This window comes from Oncorhynchus nerka, linkage group LG3 (assembly GCF_034236695.1).
Source record: "Oncorhynchus nerka isolate Pitt River linkage group LG3, Oner_Uvic_2.0, whole genome shotgun sequence".
Lineage (NCBI taxonomy): Eukaryota > Metazoa > Chordata > Actinopteri > Salmoniformes > Salmonidae > Oncorhynchus > Oncorhynchus nerka.
This window is the reverse complement of record NC_088398.1, coordinates 22,990,408-23,006,731: the sequence shown is the minus strand read 5'-3', so window position 1 is coordinate 23,006,731 and position 16,324 is coordinate 22,990,408. Positions and strand designations below refer to the sequence as shown.

The 16,324-nt window shown below is 43.1% G+C and overlaps 2 protein-coding genes across 3 annotated transcripts in view; one reads left to right on the top strand and one right to left on the bottom strand.

Moving 5' to 3' along the window:
• Window positions 1–450: 450 nt before the first annotated feature.
• Window positions 451–8,951, bottom strand: LOC115105083 (lipolysis-stimulated lipoprotein receptor-like). Of its 2 annotated transcripts, XM_029626666.2 has the most exons (11): window positions 8,864–8,951; window positions 7,333–7,662; window positions 7,026–7,145; window positions 6,430–6,486; window positions 4,893–5,039; window positions 4,099–4,302; window positions 3,856–3,915; window positions 3,399–3,527; window positions 2,724–3,060; window positions 2,116–2,590; window positions 451–1,467 (listed from the first exon to the last, which is right to left on the bottom strand). In XM_029626666.2, exons 1-11 carry the CDS (start codon window positions 8,901–8,903, stop codon window positions 1,432–1,434), a joined length of 1,935 nt encoding a protein of 644 aa, XP_029482526.1. In that variant the 5' UTR covers window positions 8,904–8,951; the 3' UTR covers window positions 451–1,431. The 2 variants fall into 2 exon arrangements, with proteins under 2 accessions (XP_029482526.1, XP_029482536.1); XM_029626676.2 differs by lacking the exon at window positions 6,430–6,486.
• A 109-nt stretch (window positions 8,952–9,060) lies between these two features.
• LOC115105058 (serine/threonine-protein kinase fused-like) overlaps window positions 9,061–16,324 on the top strand; it is a 41,280-nt gene continuing 34,016 nt past the window's right edge. The window contains 1 exon segment of the mRNA XM_065009941.1: window positions 9,061–9,113. The gene's annotated coding sequence lies outside the window, so the exon portion shown is untranslated.

The following is a 16,324-nucleotide window of genomic DNA, read 5'->3' as shown; positions in this document are numbered from 1 at the left end:
CAGGTATAAACAAAGGCCACCATTCAGTCAGACCCAGTGTTACAGCACATCCATCACGTCTACATATTGGCAGACATTGAACATGGAGATTGAACAAGCAACGTGAAAGGCCTTTAGAGTAAAATCTATGGAAATAGGAAAGAAAGTATGGTTATGATGTTCATGTGGTGAAAATAGTAGATACCCATAAAGACAAAAACTGAAATACTAGTGTGCAATCTGTATGTTATACAGCATTCCCTAAATAATACTCCCTCAGCGAACAGCTCTTCTTCATGCCACAGAAACAAGACAGTGACATCCGGTGGTACCTCCTAGAACAGCATGTCAGAGCCTATTATAGAATTTTCACCCGGTTTCCAATTGACATCAACGCATGACTAAGTGAATATTTGACTTAAGTAGAAGTTTGCCCCATAGACTGTATTTTTATATAGAAAAAAACCCTGATCATTTTGAAAAAGCTTTATTGTAAAATTACGCTTGTTGTAAATCAGTCAACACAGTACGGACAGTGGGTATGACAAGTAGACTGTACAACAATGCAGTAAGTACATTTTTCATAGCAATAATAAAAAAAAATGTTTAAATGAACAAATATAATCTGCCTATGGCTGACATTATTCATGACAAATATCATTGCTGGACAGACAGTTAAAACTAATCCAAAACTCTAAATACGATGATAAACAATGTAAAAATAACATGGTTATTATTTGATTTTAGTCATTTAGTAGAGGCTCTTATCCAGAGCAATTAGGGTTAAGTGCCTTGCTCAAGGGCACCTCGGCAGATTTTTTCTTAATTGGCTCGGCGATTTGAACCAGCGACCTTTCGGTTAGTGGTCCAACGCTCTTAACCGCTAGGCTGCCTCCCGCCCCAATTATAAAATCTATTCCATTTTCAAATGTACAGCATGATCTAATTTTCATTTTAAAAATCCATGACTTCTCACAGTAAATCATTAAAAGTTCAAATTAATACTTGCTTTACAATCTTAAAGCTCCGGGTTACTCACATTGACTGTAAGATGACTGTAAGGTGAAAATGAATGGTTAAAAAGAGTGAATGAAAACCATTTTTGGTTTACTTTGGCTATTGCAATTCCAGTGTAGGCTACTTTAATTAAGCCTTGGTATGTTCAACCACACACTACACTTAGTGCTTCAGTTAGAGCTATTCTGTACATTAAAAATAATTGAGAGGACATAAGGCTGACAATGTTTTCAGTAAATATGAAGCACACAATTACTAAATTACCCCCAATAAGATCATTTTGTACATAAATATCCAGCATCAAATTTTGATATCTGAGTTTAGGTATTGAAAATAAAATCACGGTATCAAGTTTGCAACATTAGTACTATTGACATAGACGACTAGTAATTGTGTTACGGGACAGATCAGTTACGCTGGGCGATACTGAACGTCTCACACCACCAGGCTCTCCCGACTCACGGCTCCATTCTGAAAAGAAAAGAAAGAGAGTTGAAACAAACAGAATGAGTTGGCCTAGTACTGTACTATAAGCATTACTGTCAGTCTAGAGACAACAAGCATACATATGAGAAAAACCTGCTAAAACATACAACCACAATTCTGGCAAAACTAGGATCTGGATATATATTTTCTTCTGCTAAATATGATTATATATTTTTTTGTAACTAGCAATAAAGGAATACTTCGGGATTTTGGAGCCCTTTCTACTTCCCAAGAGTCAGAGGAACTCGCTGTAGCCTCTACGAATCCGAGAGTGGAACTCTTCTCTCGTCTCTAACATATAGGCTCCCTTTTTGTGAACAGTCCCTTCACAAGTTTTCACTAGCATTAGCGTAATGCCTGGAATGCTATGGGGAACAGCATGCTAGCTTTTGCTTCAAGCAAGACGCAGAGACATAAAAAGGGCATCCACGAGTTCATCGGACGCTGGGGAAGTAGATAAAGGGCTTCATTGCCAAAATCCTGAAGTATCCCTTTAACTATGTTGATGAAAGTAGTTCTATGAAAGAAACAATCAATAAGGCATTATGGCAATGCAGTAAATAACGCTGTGGCCTTGAGTGGCACCCTGAATGCTCAACGCCCATATGCAGAACCCTGTGATGACTGACTGACCTTGCGTAGGTTGCTCTTCTTGGAGGACGTCAAGCTCTCGTCATCGCTAATGTAGGGAGGCGGGTGAGGGGCTGGGTAGTTGTCGTCGTAGCGACGGTCGGGGTAGTTGGAAGGCGGGGACATGGGAAGTGGAGGGGGTCCGCGGGGGGCCCTGCCTCGGTCTGAGCGTTCGCTGTCGCTGTCCAGGCGCTCGCGGCTCCTCGCCCTCTGCTGCTCGCCTAGACGCTTCTTCTCCATGGCTTCCCGCAGAAAGCTATCATCGTAGGCGTCCCGCCCACCACCACGGCCGCCACCGCGCTCCCGATCACGTTCGATGTCCATCAGGTCGTCACGGCTACGGCTGCGTCTCCCCTGGAGACCACTGACCGGGCTGCCTCCGCGGCGACGGTCGTCAGGGGAGGGCTCGCGCCGTCTGCGGTCGTCAAAGTCACGGCCGCGGTCGTAGCCACCGCGGCTGCTAAAGTCATCATCCGAGCTGAGGGGAGAAAAAAAACCACTGGGTAAACAACTGGGTCGAATCATTGTCTTCCGCAGATTTGACCTTTGAGAAGTAGGACTCATGCACTAGAAGGAGAAAGAGTGAGAGAGGCGCCAAATAAGAACCTCACCCTCTCCTTTCTCTGGCTCCTCCTCCGTCGCGGCGGTGGGGAGGGTAGTCGTCGCGGGGATCCCGGGGGTCTCTGGGGTAGCGGTCTCGGCGGGCGATGTCATCAAGGTTGTCCATGGAGCGTGCACGCCCCTGGGCCCCCATGTGGGGGGAGGGCCCACCTCCTCGCCGCGGGTAGTCGTCACGCCCCCGCTGGCCATGCGTGGACACGCTGCTGATGGTGCTCATGGCCTCGTCCTGGTCGTACACGGTGGCGAGGGGCGGGGCCTGGGAGCGTCCACCGCCACGGCCCCGTGGGTCATCGTGTAAGGAGCTCACCTCGCTCATCCCCCCATCCACTGAGAGAGAGAGAGAGATGGGGGGGGGGAGAAGGAAAAAGGAAGAGGATGGAGAAACACACAAGAAAGACAGTGAGAGAGATAAACTGCAAGTCAGAGTTAAAAAAGCCCTATCACATTAACATTACAACACATTCAAGTTAATGAAGCCAGTTGAAGGCTCCGTGTGAAATGAACAAACACTTCCCCCTTTCACTTGAACAACACCCACAAAACACAACATTGAACTGATCCTAGAACAGCACTCCTACTCTGAGGCTCTTTGTGATTACAGGCCCCGAACTCTGCAGTACAGTACAGTTGACATGGCTGTGTTTATGTGTAGGTGTAAGACTCACAGCGGTTGTAATTCCCAGCGGCGTCACCAGGCCGGGTGGGGTCCAGGTTGGCTAGCTGTCTCTCCATGTAGTAGATGGCCCGCGTTGCATTCCCATCTGGGTCCACCTGGATACGGTAGCCACTCCGAGCTGAGGAGAGAGTAAATCATGAGAGATTGTGACAAGCAGGGTTGGTCTCAATTCCATTTCAAGTAAACAAAAAAAGGTTGTTTGCTTCGTAAACTAAAATTCCTTTGAAAAGCAATGTGGAAAATTTGAATGGGAATATCAGTTTAATTTGTGAATTGACTGAACGGAAATGGTAATGAGCCCAACCCCGGTGACAAGATGAAATATGCTGACATTTTTCAGCCCCCGAGATGATTCGGGAGCGGAGCCCTAGCTCTGGTTAGACTTTTGTATTATCACAAATAATCAAACAGACTGAGAATTTGTACTAAGCATTTTAACCACTCACTTTGGTCTCCTGCGCCACTGTCCTGGTCATGTAGCAAAGGCACCTGGGAGCCATGTCCAACTACAAGCAGAAAACAAAAACAGAGATGATCAAAAGGTTCCTCACACCAGCATTGAAAACCACATTGCTGCGAAAATGTGCAATACTGGGATTAGCCCACAGAGAAAAAAAAAAGTTGCGCATCAAGTCCTTGCTTTTATCAAGCTAATTGTCATGTTAAAACTGGAGAGGGGCTGTAGTTACCCGAGCTGGCTCCGTCGTAGTCCCGTCCGTAGCCGTTGGGGTGTAGTGGGGGGCCGCCCATTCCCTGGGGTAAGGGCAGCATGGGTATGCCGGGCTGTTGCATGCCCCCTCCGTAGGGTGGCTGGGCGTACATGCTGGGAGCGTAGAGCGTGGGGGCGTAGTTGCTGGGGATGCCTGACTTCACCGCCTTGCCTGCTTCGTACACTGAATTGAGAGGAGTGAGTTCACAGTGTTACGACACATTGACGTTGTAGTTAGGTGGCATACTGTAAATACATATTCTGGAGGACTTACTTAATTTGCCAGTGTGTTGTGTGTGAGTCTTTCTATGAATTGTATTTTATTTATTTTGATGTAACCTTTATTTAACTAGGCAAGTTAGTTAAGAACAAATTGTTATTTACAATGGTGGCCTACCCCGGCCAAACGACACTGGGTCAATTGTGCGCCACTCTATGGGACTCCCAATCATGGCTGGTTGTGATACTGCCTGGAATCGAACCAGGGTCTGTAGTGACTCCTCTAGCACTGAGATGCAGTGCCTTAGACCACTGAGCCACTCGGGAGCCCCAAGAAGATAAGAGTAGCAGCACATAGTGTATAAATAATATGTACATGAGAATGGCAAATGAAAGGTAAACAGTGCCAGGGTCACAAATTCACAACGTGAAACTAAATGAGAAAAGGGAGTTTCGTTGAATGGAATGGGCATACTAAAATGAAAGTGGCATCGAAGCAGGATGCTCTGTGCCAAGTGGAAAAAGGGACAAGTAGGGGTGGAGGGTGGTACTTACGTGCCCGAGGGCAGCAGCATTTCTCTGGGCAGCAGGGGCAGCGGATGTAGCAGCAGCAGGTGTGGGGGCAGCACTGGCACCAGCAGATCGCTATGAGGAGCAACAGCAGCAGGAAGCCAAACACTACCAGTACCACCAACAACCAGTCTGTATACAGAGAAAGAGTAGAGGGGGAAGAGAGAAAGAGTAGGGGGAGATTATAATTATGCATGTATAGGCAAGCTAATGTGTGTGCCATTCAGTCAAAATGAAACATCTCCTCTGCGTTCTCTGGGTGACTATCAGCGTGGTTGAATATTAACGTTTCTGTATTTACATAGCACTTGTTCATGCAGTTCTAGGTTTCCTGTGGCTCTGTTTAAACCAGAGAAGTAGAGGACTTCCATTGTTCAAAAAGCCAACTTGACAAAGCTAACTTCTTCAAAAATGTGGACAAGAAAGTGACAATTTACTAGTCTATCAAGAACACTGGAGAACAGAGCCCTAGTATCGAAAAATAAACATTTGTATTAGAACCTGTAGCTTGGCTAGTCCAATGGTCGGTCTAGTATGCAAGGCTACAGTATGAGTAGTGTGAAAAGTCACAAGGACAAGCAGTAAACAATGGAGCATCTACACGACAGGTTAATTTCAGACATCAGAGAAACCAGATAACACAGGTTTCGGTTTTCATTTTTTTCAAACAATGGGTTCAGTGAGTCATTCTGTCAGATGAGGGAGCTAGCTGCACGGGAAAGAAAAACAATACATGCCAATATACTGAAAGATATATTCAACCACACATTTCCTATAAATGTCATAGGCTGCAGTCTGACTGAAGAGTTCTTTTGCGGTTTGAGTCAACACAAAACAGACCAGAGCTATGTGCTGAGTGGCCCCATATTACAACAATGTCACAGCTTTTAGGGCTATCGTGATGTTCTGCTGAGAGTTTTGTGGTCTCGACCATGAAGGAGAGAAAAAAATGTTACAGTTGAATATAACTTTTTAACCAATGCAACCAACTAATTTTATATTTCAAGGGTTAATTATCCATTGTTTGAGTTGTTGTGAGGGGACTTCCCCCCAAAAAATATTTTAAAGAGGTGTTTTTTGGTAGATTTTTAGCTGTCTGTCAGTTCACATTTTGAGATGTTAAGCAATGTGGTTCCTCATTCTAAAGTTAGACCTTGAAGGTGCTGTAATGTTTAAAAATAGACAACAAAGGCTTGATTCAGTACAGACAAAATCGTTGCACGAACTACCTTGATAAAAACACCAACAAGCTTGTTAAAGTCAACCAGGCTTGATCAATCAAACCAGCAAAACCGTAGTTTTGTCGGCCTTTCTCAAGGGAGGCTGCTTCTTTGACTCTATATTTTCGAACAACATTGACCACATGTCGTCTCATTCAAAGCTGTGAGGTATTTGCAAGAGGGTTCAGGCCAAATGTCATTCTCCTGAAACTGAACCTAAACAGTGACCTAGTTTACTAAAAAACAGGGCTCTTAGGCTAGGGTTGAGCTCTACTGGTTTTAAGGGGCAAACTGGAAAGTACCTTCCATAACCAGTAAGTCAATCTCAGGCAGGAGATCAGTGGTATTTGACTTTCTCTCTGTGAAAGAAAGAAAGCCACAATTATTTTAAAAAGCCCCAACTATCTTTCTAATAAATGACTACACTTTTGCCCTCTTGAGTCTCCCTCACAACAACTTGTCCTTCTTGGAAGTCCCTGCTAAGTGGTTCATGATTCATGAATCACTTCAAAATAGAAGTCATGGATCCTTCCGGAGAGCCTTGATGGGTGCCGTCTCATTTATACAGAATCCGGAGTCAAATAGCATATTTGGAAATTGTGGAACTGCCTGAAAATTGGATTTGGCTTTTCAAGATCTTTTACATTTGATTGCTACTGCTATTAGATTTTGTGTTGCTCCACACGGTGTCCAGCTAACTCATCAAATAAACCCAAGAGAACTAAGGGGAAACTAGCACAGAGAAAACGAGTGATTGTTCCTCATAGGACAGCAGTTCTGTGAGGAGAGGTAGTATAGGACTTGGTGGAAATGGAGTGGGGGTGGTGGTGGACAGGTGGAAGATGACAGCAGGTCAGGGGAGCTCTAAAAAGGGTCTGTGAGGATAGGAGCCACTCACCCAGCACTATGAGCTCTGTGTAGTCCTCGCTGTTCCCTGTCAGGTCCTGAGAAGACACCACAGAGCACACGTACACGCCGCTGTCTCCCCACGCCGTCTGGGCAAGGTTCAGGTCTGCGTCTAAAGAGACAAGTAGGGTGGGTTTGATGAGGGGACACTGGCAACAGACAAGACTCACTCTGATATAGGAGCCTTGTAATGGAAGTAACACGCAGACAGAGAGAGACAGGCATACATACGCGCACACACCGGTGCGCTTGCCCCCCTCACACACATCACATTTGAAATCACAAAAAGTCAAACTCACTGTTCAAGATGCTGACTTTTCGCCCCTGGTACTGCTCGCCCAGAGTGACAGCACTGCCCTGCTTGGAGGCCACGATGCGCACTGTCCGCATGTTGTCGGCACACTCAATGTTGGCGTTGTAGTTAGGGTTGTTCTGGGACAGGATGTTGTCAGCGCTGCTGGGGTTCAGGGCTGCCTGGATGGGGTCCCTGCAGTAGGACTTGTACCTCCAAGTGATGACGGGCGGCTGCGTGGAAGACGTCTGGAAGTTGCAGGTGAGCGTGACCGGCTGGAACAGGATGACCACGTACCTCTTGACAGGACACTGGACAGAGATGGCCATGGTGGAGCCTGGAGAGAGAATAGGAGTGTTTAAAGAGGATAGTTTATCTCAATGCATGCAGGTAGAGATTAGATATCTTCACCACCCATAACAGTGTGCAAGAAAGTGTTTGTTGTTAACTGAAGGCAGTGTACTTTTCTCGTGAGTACATTATTTGCTACATTTTCTAATTTGTAATTCAGCAGCTCTGTGAGAGTGAAGGTACTCTGGGTGTAGCAGGAAGCTGACCAGTCTGCAAGTGACAGTCACAACGATATGTCATAACTAAAGACTGGTATCATAGAGAATAGATGCAATGAGTCACCAAGACCTTAAGCTGTGCATGTTCCATCAACAAAACTCTACATTTGAGTAATAGCCTAGCCCTAAATGCTGTAATAGTTCAGCTTTGACTGAATTATACATTTCATAGGGGGTAAAATGGTATCAAATGTATAAGGCAGACATTGGCATTTGGCATGAACAAATGCCAATGACTAGTATCGTTGATGTGATATTATGAAAATCACACCCCTTCACCTTATTCCAGGCCATGTGTGTGCACAAAACAATGTCAGGAGTCAAACATATTATGATATGATGAATACTTCATCTGAAAGTTTAAAAAAAGAAAAGGCTTTGACTATGATTCAGGCATTAAAATGAAAGTGTCTAGTAAACCTTAGTTTACTGTATTCTGACATGTAAATATAGATTGTTGTCCACCACTGGAGAACTGGATATCTGTGATTTAACTAATGAATCACAAATCCACTAATGATTATTTGAAAAATACATAGGACTATTATTAACGTTATACATTTTCTTTCTATAGGAAAAACACTCAATATTACTTATACGGTGGTGATGTTACAAAGCCTACACAAAACTGTAAAAAATACATAAACATAGTATTTCGGGCACGTGATGATGCCAACGGATACATAGCATTTATACATGTTCAAATTAATACAGATGTAGCCATTTGGTGATCAACACCTGACAAAACAACGAACTCCAGAGATCCAGGTCACCTCTAACGATGAAACATAAAAAATACAATTGAGCACAATGCTACTTTTCCTTACGAATTCGACATCAAAAATAAGTTAATATAAACGGTTTAAAAGAAGACGTTTATTAAGAAATACACAAATCAGTAACTAACTTATTGATTAAATTGTGCCCTGACCCTCCCTTCTCGAAAAACAATGCATTTCCTCTCCCTACCTGTTGCCATAAAGACGGTCACGACGAAAATCAGGAACATCTTTCGATCCGAAGTGAGTATATTTTAGAGAAGTCTCAATTCAAAAACCTTAATGTAAAAACCATGTATAGTAATTAATTCAAGGCCTGCATAAATGCCATTAGAAACCTTGTAGAACCCCAAGCATGTATTGTTTTTTTCTTAACTAGGTAGGCCTTCCGACATTTTCTCTTACGGCGTAGGTATGCGAGTAGGAGGCGGACCAGACAGGTGAGATTGCCAAGCCTCTGACTTTTGATGCGAATCCTAGGGCTAGCCATTGGAAACTAATATTAGTTTCCAATGGCCAGCCCTAGGATTTGAATGTGAAATATGTTGGAATAAAAAATAAAAAAAGGTTTTATTACAGTTTATTTAGTTTATCGCTCTCTGCATTGATAATCTACATTTGAACGTGACCTGGGATACACCCATTCCACCTCAAACTACCGGTAGCGATAGTTGGTATGGCCTAGCTCGAAACTAGTTTTTTTTTGTTTTGCCTGTATGCTAAGCAGCAGCAATGTGGTGATCTCAAGCTCATTGCCTAGTCAAACACTGTTTTATGAGGATGGTTTGTTTATAAGTATAACCCTATGCGTGAAATGCCAGTATTGCCAGGGCTTTCAATTGTGGGTTTCAATTTCTATTTGAGTTTGAGTTGTGGACTTCAACTGTTTCATTTTCTTTGAAGAAAATTCGTTTTACACACAGTTTTCACACTGAATATCCTTAGCGATGGTATCCTACACGTTTCACATTTGTTTTGATACCGAGGTAAAGACAGTTTCAGGTTGGATATTCAATAATCGCGCATTCAAACCACTTGAGCCACACTCCAGATAAGTGTCATGATGTTGGAAAAATTGCACACACAACATTGCAGAGGTCTTATTTTCACAATTTGGACATTAATTTGCCTTGCAAAGCTAATAAACATGTGAGCACCATTTTGTATTCCAAGTTGAATTGTGTTGGTCATGTGACTCATGAGGTTCAGAATGTACACTCAGTGGGCCTACACATTGCACACCCTTTAGTTTGTCTATTTTCATCTCACACGGTTTTACATTAATTTTTCAAACTTATTATTTCAACAGCTCCTTGGTCATGTGACCTACTGGACTCAAACAAGGTGCAGCATGTTAGTTTGTCCATTTATCTCAAGATTTTACATGAATTTAAACATTCACATTTCAATAGTCCTTGGTCATGTGACCTGACTTTAAACACAATTCAGAATGTACAGTCGTGGCCAAAAGTTTTGAGAATGACACAAATATACATTTTTCAAGTTTGCTGCAGTCTTTAGATATTTTTGTCAGATGTTACTATGGAATGCTGAAGTATAATTACAAGCATTCCATAAGTGTCAAAGGCTTTTATTAACAATAACATGAAGTTGATTCCAAGAGTCAATATTTGCAGTGTTGCAGAGGTATTGGAGAAGGGTCAATCTGCCCTGGCATGCTGTCAATTAACTTCTCGGAGGATGTGTTGGTACCATTCTTTATTCATGGCTGTGTTCTTAGGCAACATTGTGAGTGAGCCCACTCCCTTAGCTGAGAAGCAACCACACACATAAATGGTCTCCGGATGCTTTACCGTTGGCATGACACAGGACTGATGGTAGCGCTCACCTTGTCTTCTCCGGACAAGCTTTTTTCCGGATGCCCCAAACAATCGGAAAGGGGATTCAGAGAAAATGACTTTACCCCAGTCCTCAGCAGTCCAATCCCTGTACCTTTTGCATAATATCAGTCTGTCCCTGATGTTTTTCCTGGAGAGAAGTGGCTTCTTTGCTGCCCTTCTTGACACCACGCCATCCTCAAAGTCTTCACCTCACTGTGCGTGCAGATGCACTCACACCTGGCTGCTGCCATTCCTGAGCAAGCTCTGTACTGCTGGTGCACCAATCCTGCAGCTGAATCAACTTTAAGAGATGGTCCTGGCTCTTGCTGGACTTTCCTGAAGCCTTCTTCACAACAATTGAACCGCTCTCCTTGAAGTTCTTGATGATCCGATAAATGGTTGATTTCGGTGCAATCTTACTGGCAGCAATATCCTTGCCTGTGAAGCCCTTTTTGTGCAAAGCAATGATGACTGAAAGTGTTTCCTTGCAGGTAACCATGATTGACAGAGGAAGAACAATGATTCCAAGCACCATCCTCCTTTTGAAGCTTCCAGTCTGTTATTCGAACTCAATCAGCATGACAGAGTGATCTCCAGCCTTGTCTTCGTCAACACTCACACCTGTGTTAACGAGAGAATCACTGACAGCTGGTCCTTTTGTGGCAGTGAAATGCAGTGAAAATGTTTTTGGGGGATTCTGTTCATTTGCATGGCAAAGAGGGACTTTGCAATTCATCTGATCACTCTTCATAACATTCTGGAGTATATGCAATTGCCATCAAACAAACAGGCAGCAGACTTCGTGAAAATTAATATTTGTGTCATTCTCAACTTTTGGCCATGACTGTACACTCAGTGGGCCTGCACATGCTTTAGTTTGTTCATCTTCATTTCATGAAATTTTACATGAATTTTCAATGTTTTTCCATGATACTAATTTCAATAGCTCCTTGGTCATGTGACCTACTGACCTCAAACAAGATTCAGAATGTCCACTAACTATCCTTTTATATTGCACACCCTCTAGCTTGTCCAATTTCATCTCACACTTTTTAAAAATATTATTTAGCCTGCTCTGCCCTTCTGAAGGACAGTGTCACTCATACACCTATTCACTTGGGCCTTCTCCCTGGGGCCTTCCTGATCTCCAGGCAGGCCCCCATTGACCTGGTGACCTCTGACTCCTGGCCTCTAGACCTACACTCCCTGCCCGCCCACCTGCCTGCACTCTCCCTGGACCTGAGTGTACAGCTTACTCCCTGGAACTACAGGCCTCCACACCTACTCTCCCTACCCGGTCAACACCCCTCTCCCTTGGCCTTAGAGTATAGCTTACACCCTGGAGTTACTAAAATGTCTATAGTCCCGCTGTCAGGAACCACATGCACCTGGTAACCTGAAACAAGCTCTGTGCACCTGGTGACCCGCCCGCTTTTATCCGCTCAGAGTCAAAGTCCCCAACCCAACCTCCACAGCCTGAGTGCCACCCCCAGCCCCTGAATCTGGCCGCCCCTGCTCGGACTCTGAGTGCCCCCTGCCTTGGGGGAGGCCTCCTCGTGCACCTGGTGACCATTTGACTTCCACAGCGAGTCCTAACCTGACTCACAGTCCCATCAGAGGATGGGCCTGGGCGGATGGGCGACCACAACCTAGCCCCCTACCTATCCAGAGCCAAATGTCTTATGCCTTCGACCCACCTGCCTGGGCTCTCTCACACTCTGAGTCTTTCTGCGTTCACCTGGTAACCCGTAAGTAAAGGAGGAAACGCGATGCCCTTCACAAAGAAAAGAGTACTCTCCCCAGGGCTCCCGCCAGCCTCTCCGGGATCGGTCGCGTTACTGCACTGGATGTCTCGCTATTTAAATCATTTAAAATAGTACAAGATGTAAATCAACAACAACAAAAAGTGTGTGCAATGTGTGTCTGCCATTCGGTTAGCTACAACCAGTTTTAGGAGTAATGGTAAAAGAGCTATTGAAATTTGATAAATTAGATTTGTCACTATGTTGACGGCCCCTAACTGCTGTTTGTGAATGTAAGGAAAACTACAGACAAATATCTGTTGAATATCCAACCCGAATCTGGCTTTACCTCGGTTGTTTTGATTGGGATTCCTCAATCCCCTTCATACAGATGCTTACCCATGAAGTACATTTTTAGTTTAGCTGGTTCGGCTTTTTCACATCACTATCAGATATGAAAGATAAGAGGTCCCTTTCAATGCAATGAACATAATAATAATGTAATCCAGATGCATAACATAGGAGACAATTATTCTGGTTTCACACTATGAAGTTTTCTCAGTAGGCCTGGCTACATAGATGGTGACAAAATATTGGCAGTCCAATCATTTTGTTTTACTTTTGTCAGATTTGATTCAATAGTAAATCAATTCACAACCTTCCACAGAAGGTGCATATGCCTACTGTAATATAGGACACATAGTTGGGGTTAGAAAGCAGACACCTCAACAAATGAATGTCAGTATACATGTATGTCTCAGGGTGTAAAGCAACAGGTTATTTTGGATCTGGGTTGAGCATGCAGTGTGAAGCAGAGACCGAACACAAAGGACAGCTTTGATAGATTTATTGTGGAAGACGGAATTCACCTGGGTGAAAATGGCTCCCGGCTGTTATCAAACATTGAGAACGTTGTTGGTCAACTAAATAGACATGAGGACAATATTAGCATTCCATATAAGTCCGTTTTTACCATCTCATTGGTCGCTGTGAGAGTTCCACATGTTGTCTGAAAGTGGTGACATGCCAAATGGTGCTAACTGGAGAAATGTCATTGCTATTCCTGCTTTGTTTTCCTAACAGGTATAATCCATTTACATTACATTTAAGTCATTTAGCAGACGCTCTTATCCAGAGCGACTTACAAATTGGTGCATTCACCTTAAGACATCCAGTGGAACAGCCACTTTACAATAGTGCATCTAAATCTTTTAAGGGGGGGAGGGTGAGAAGGATTACTTTATCCTATCCTAGGTATTCCTGAAAGAGGTGGGGTTTCAGGTGTCTCCGGAAGGTGGTGATTGACTCCGCTGTCCTGGCGTCGTGAGGGAGTTTGTTCCACCATTGGGGGGCCAGAGCAGCGAACAGTTTTGACTGGGCTGCGCGGGAACTGTACTTCCTCAGTGGTAGGGAGGCGAGCAGGCCAGAGGTGGATGAACGCAGTGCCCTTGTTTGGGTGTAGGGCCTGATCAGAGCCTGGAGGTACTGAGGTGCCGTTCCCCTCACAGCTCCGTAGGCAAGCACCATGGTCTTGTAGCGGATGCGAGCTTCAACTGGAAGCCAGTGGAGAGAGTAATCCAATCTTTGAATATCCTGTTCTGAAATCTCAAAGTATAGAATCCATATGATTTTAAATGCAGAAAAGGTTTGACATTTTTACATGTGAATATTTGTAGTTTATTACCTAAAATTGATAATGTCAAGATCTGGGCCTCACAGGCAGACCCTGATATTTTTATTGTATCTGAGACCTGGTTAACTGAGGAAACCCTGGATTCTGATGTTGCTACGGATGGTTACAACGTGTTCAGGGCTGGTAGGAAAGGCAAACGTGGTGGTGTTGCTATTTACACAAATAATCTTTCTGTGTCTCTGTTAAAGGCTACTTCCAGTCCTAAACTATTTGAATTGTTGGCTTTAAGTATTCAGTTGTACAAACTCAAGAATGACAGGTATCGGAATCTATCGTCCACCTTCTGCCAAGAAGTGTGTACTAAATGAACTCACTGATTAAATTGCCATTTTCATTACCCCAGAGGTGTCGATCTCTGGAGATTTTAATCTTGCATGGAGAACGCAGGATGCGGATTGTCTAAATTATTTTTGTACTAATCTAAATTTGACTCAGCTGATTACAAAGCCCACACGTCCAAACTTAAAGGACCCTACAAAGTCGACTTTGACCTCATATTTACAAATACTCCAGAGAAATATGCTGGGAGTGGGGTATTTGCTTTGGATATTAGTGACCACTGTCCCATTGCATGTGTCAGGGCTATACGGATGCTTCGATCCAAACCTCGTTTTATCAACAAGATACATTTCAATGAGCAGGCCTTTTATTTTTGACCTTTTTATTTTGGTGACTTTGATTGTATTGCATCTATACCTGACCCAGACTTGGCTCTGAACCACTTCTGAAATGTTTTCAATTGTATTGTAGATAAACATGCTCCCTTTAAAAAATGTGAATACAAAATCGATCTTGCCCTTGGTTCAGGCCAGAGCTATCTCAAGTTCTATAAAACAGAGATGCTGCCTAGGCCAAAGCTAGGTTCACAGACTCGGGCCCAGACTTGCAGTCTTTTAGGCGGTTGAGAAATCTGTGTAAAATTAGTTGTTTTTTTTTAAAGAAGAAAAAATAAGCAAAAGTGTATTAACATAATAATCAGATATCTGAATGTACAGGGAACCAAGCTCTATTTTGGAAAGCTGTTAATTCACTGAAGGGTTGTATCTCCTCTTCTCTCCCCAATAAATGAAATTAGATTCTATCCCTATTACTGACAAAATTTATATCATTAATGCGTTTTATCTCTGCAGGCTTTATATTTGAATGTATTTTCAAGCCAGCTCTTGAAAAGAGTAGTTCGTATGTAGATGGTGAAAGTTTATTGAATGATACTGAAAATGCGAATCAGGAGTTCTCGTTTCGGAAATTCACTGATAAAGAAGTCCTGGATGATTTGTTAACATTAGACCCCCAAAAAATCCACAGGGGCTGATCATTTGGAGCCTTGTCTGCTTAAGTGTGCAGCACCCCTTATTGCTGGCTCAGTAGACCACATTTTAATTTAACATTGTTATCAGGAAGTATTCCAAACGCTTGGAAATCTGCATATGTGCTGGCACTCCATAACAGTGGGGACACAAAAGATCTTGACAACTATTGCCCCACTTCAAGACTCATTGTTTAGCTAAAATTCTTGAATCCTTGGTTCATGTACAACTTTGTTCCTTTTTATCTGATAATTGTATTAATATAAACCAATCTGGGTTTAGGCCTGGGCATAGTACTACCACAGCAACCACGCTAGTTGTTAATGATCTTGTTAATGATCTTGTCAATGTCTTCGATGCTAAAAAGAGCTGTGCTGCCTTGTTTATTGATCTGTCAAAGGCAGTCGACACTGTTGATCATTCTGTTTTGCTGAAGAAATGATCAAGAGTAGGCCTGGGATATAGAGACTGTTTACGGTTTTAGAATTATCTTAGTGACAGAACTCAGGCCATCTTGATCGATGGGGTTAAATCAGTATTTCTTGATTCAAAAATGTGTTCCTCATGGTTTGATTTTGGGTCCATTATTGTTAACTTTGTATATTAATGAATAGGAAACAATTCTTTTAGCATTCATCTCTATGCAGATGACACAGTTTTGTATTCCTGTGCCACCTCAGTGCAGCAGGCCATTCGTGAACTTCAACATGACTTTGATTCAATTCAGAAATCACTTACAGACCTTAAATTCGTGTGTTAAATACAAGTAAAAACCAAGCTCATGCTGTTCTCTAGGTCACGAAATGTTGACCCTAAGGACCTGCAGATGTGCGCTATAAATGGAGCACAAATTGAGCTTGTTTTTCAATATAAGTACCTGGGTGTCTGGATTGATGACAAGTTATCCTTTGTAATGCATATAAAAAATCTGACTAAGAAGCTAAGATCCAAGATTGTTCTTTTTATATCGAAATAAATCATGCCTTAGTATTAAAAATAGGAGAAAGATTGTTCAAACAACACCTCTCCCTGTATTGGATTTTGGTGAAATTGTTTACATGCATGCGG

Coding starts and splice junctions, on each gene's coding strand:
- LOC115105083 (XM_029626666.2), bottom strand. CDS start 8,903: ATGTTCCTGATTTTCGTCGTGACCGTCTTTATGGCAACAG. Junction 3,061..3,398: donor CGCTGGGAATTACAACCGCT/GTGAGTCTTACA, acceptor TCTCTCTCTCAG/TGGATGGGGGGATGAGCGAG. Junction 1,468..2,115: donor AGAAGAGCAACCTACGCAAG/GTCAGTCAGTCA, acceptor TTTTCTTTTCAG/AATGGAGCCGTGAGTCGGGA.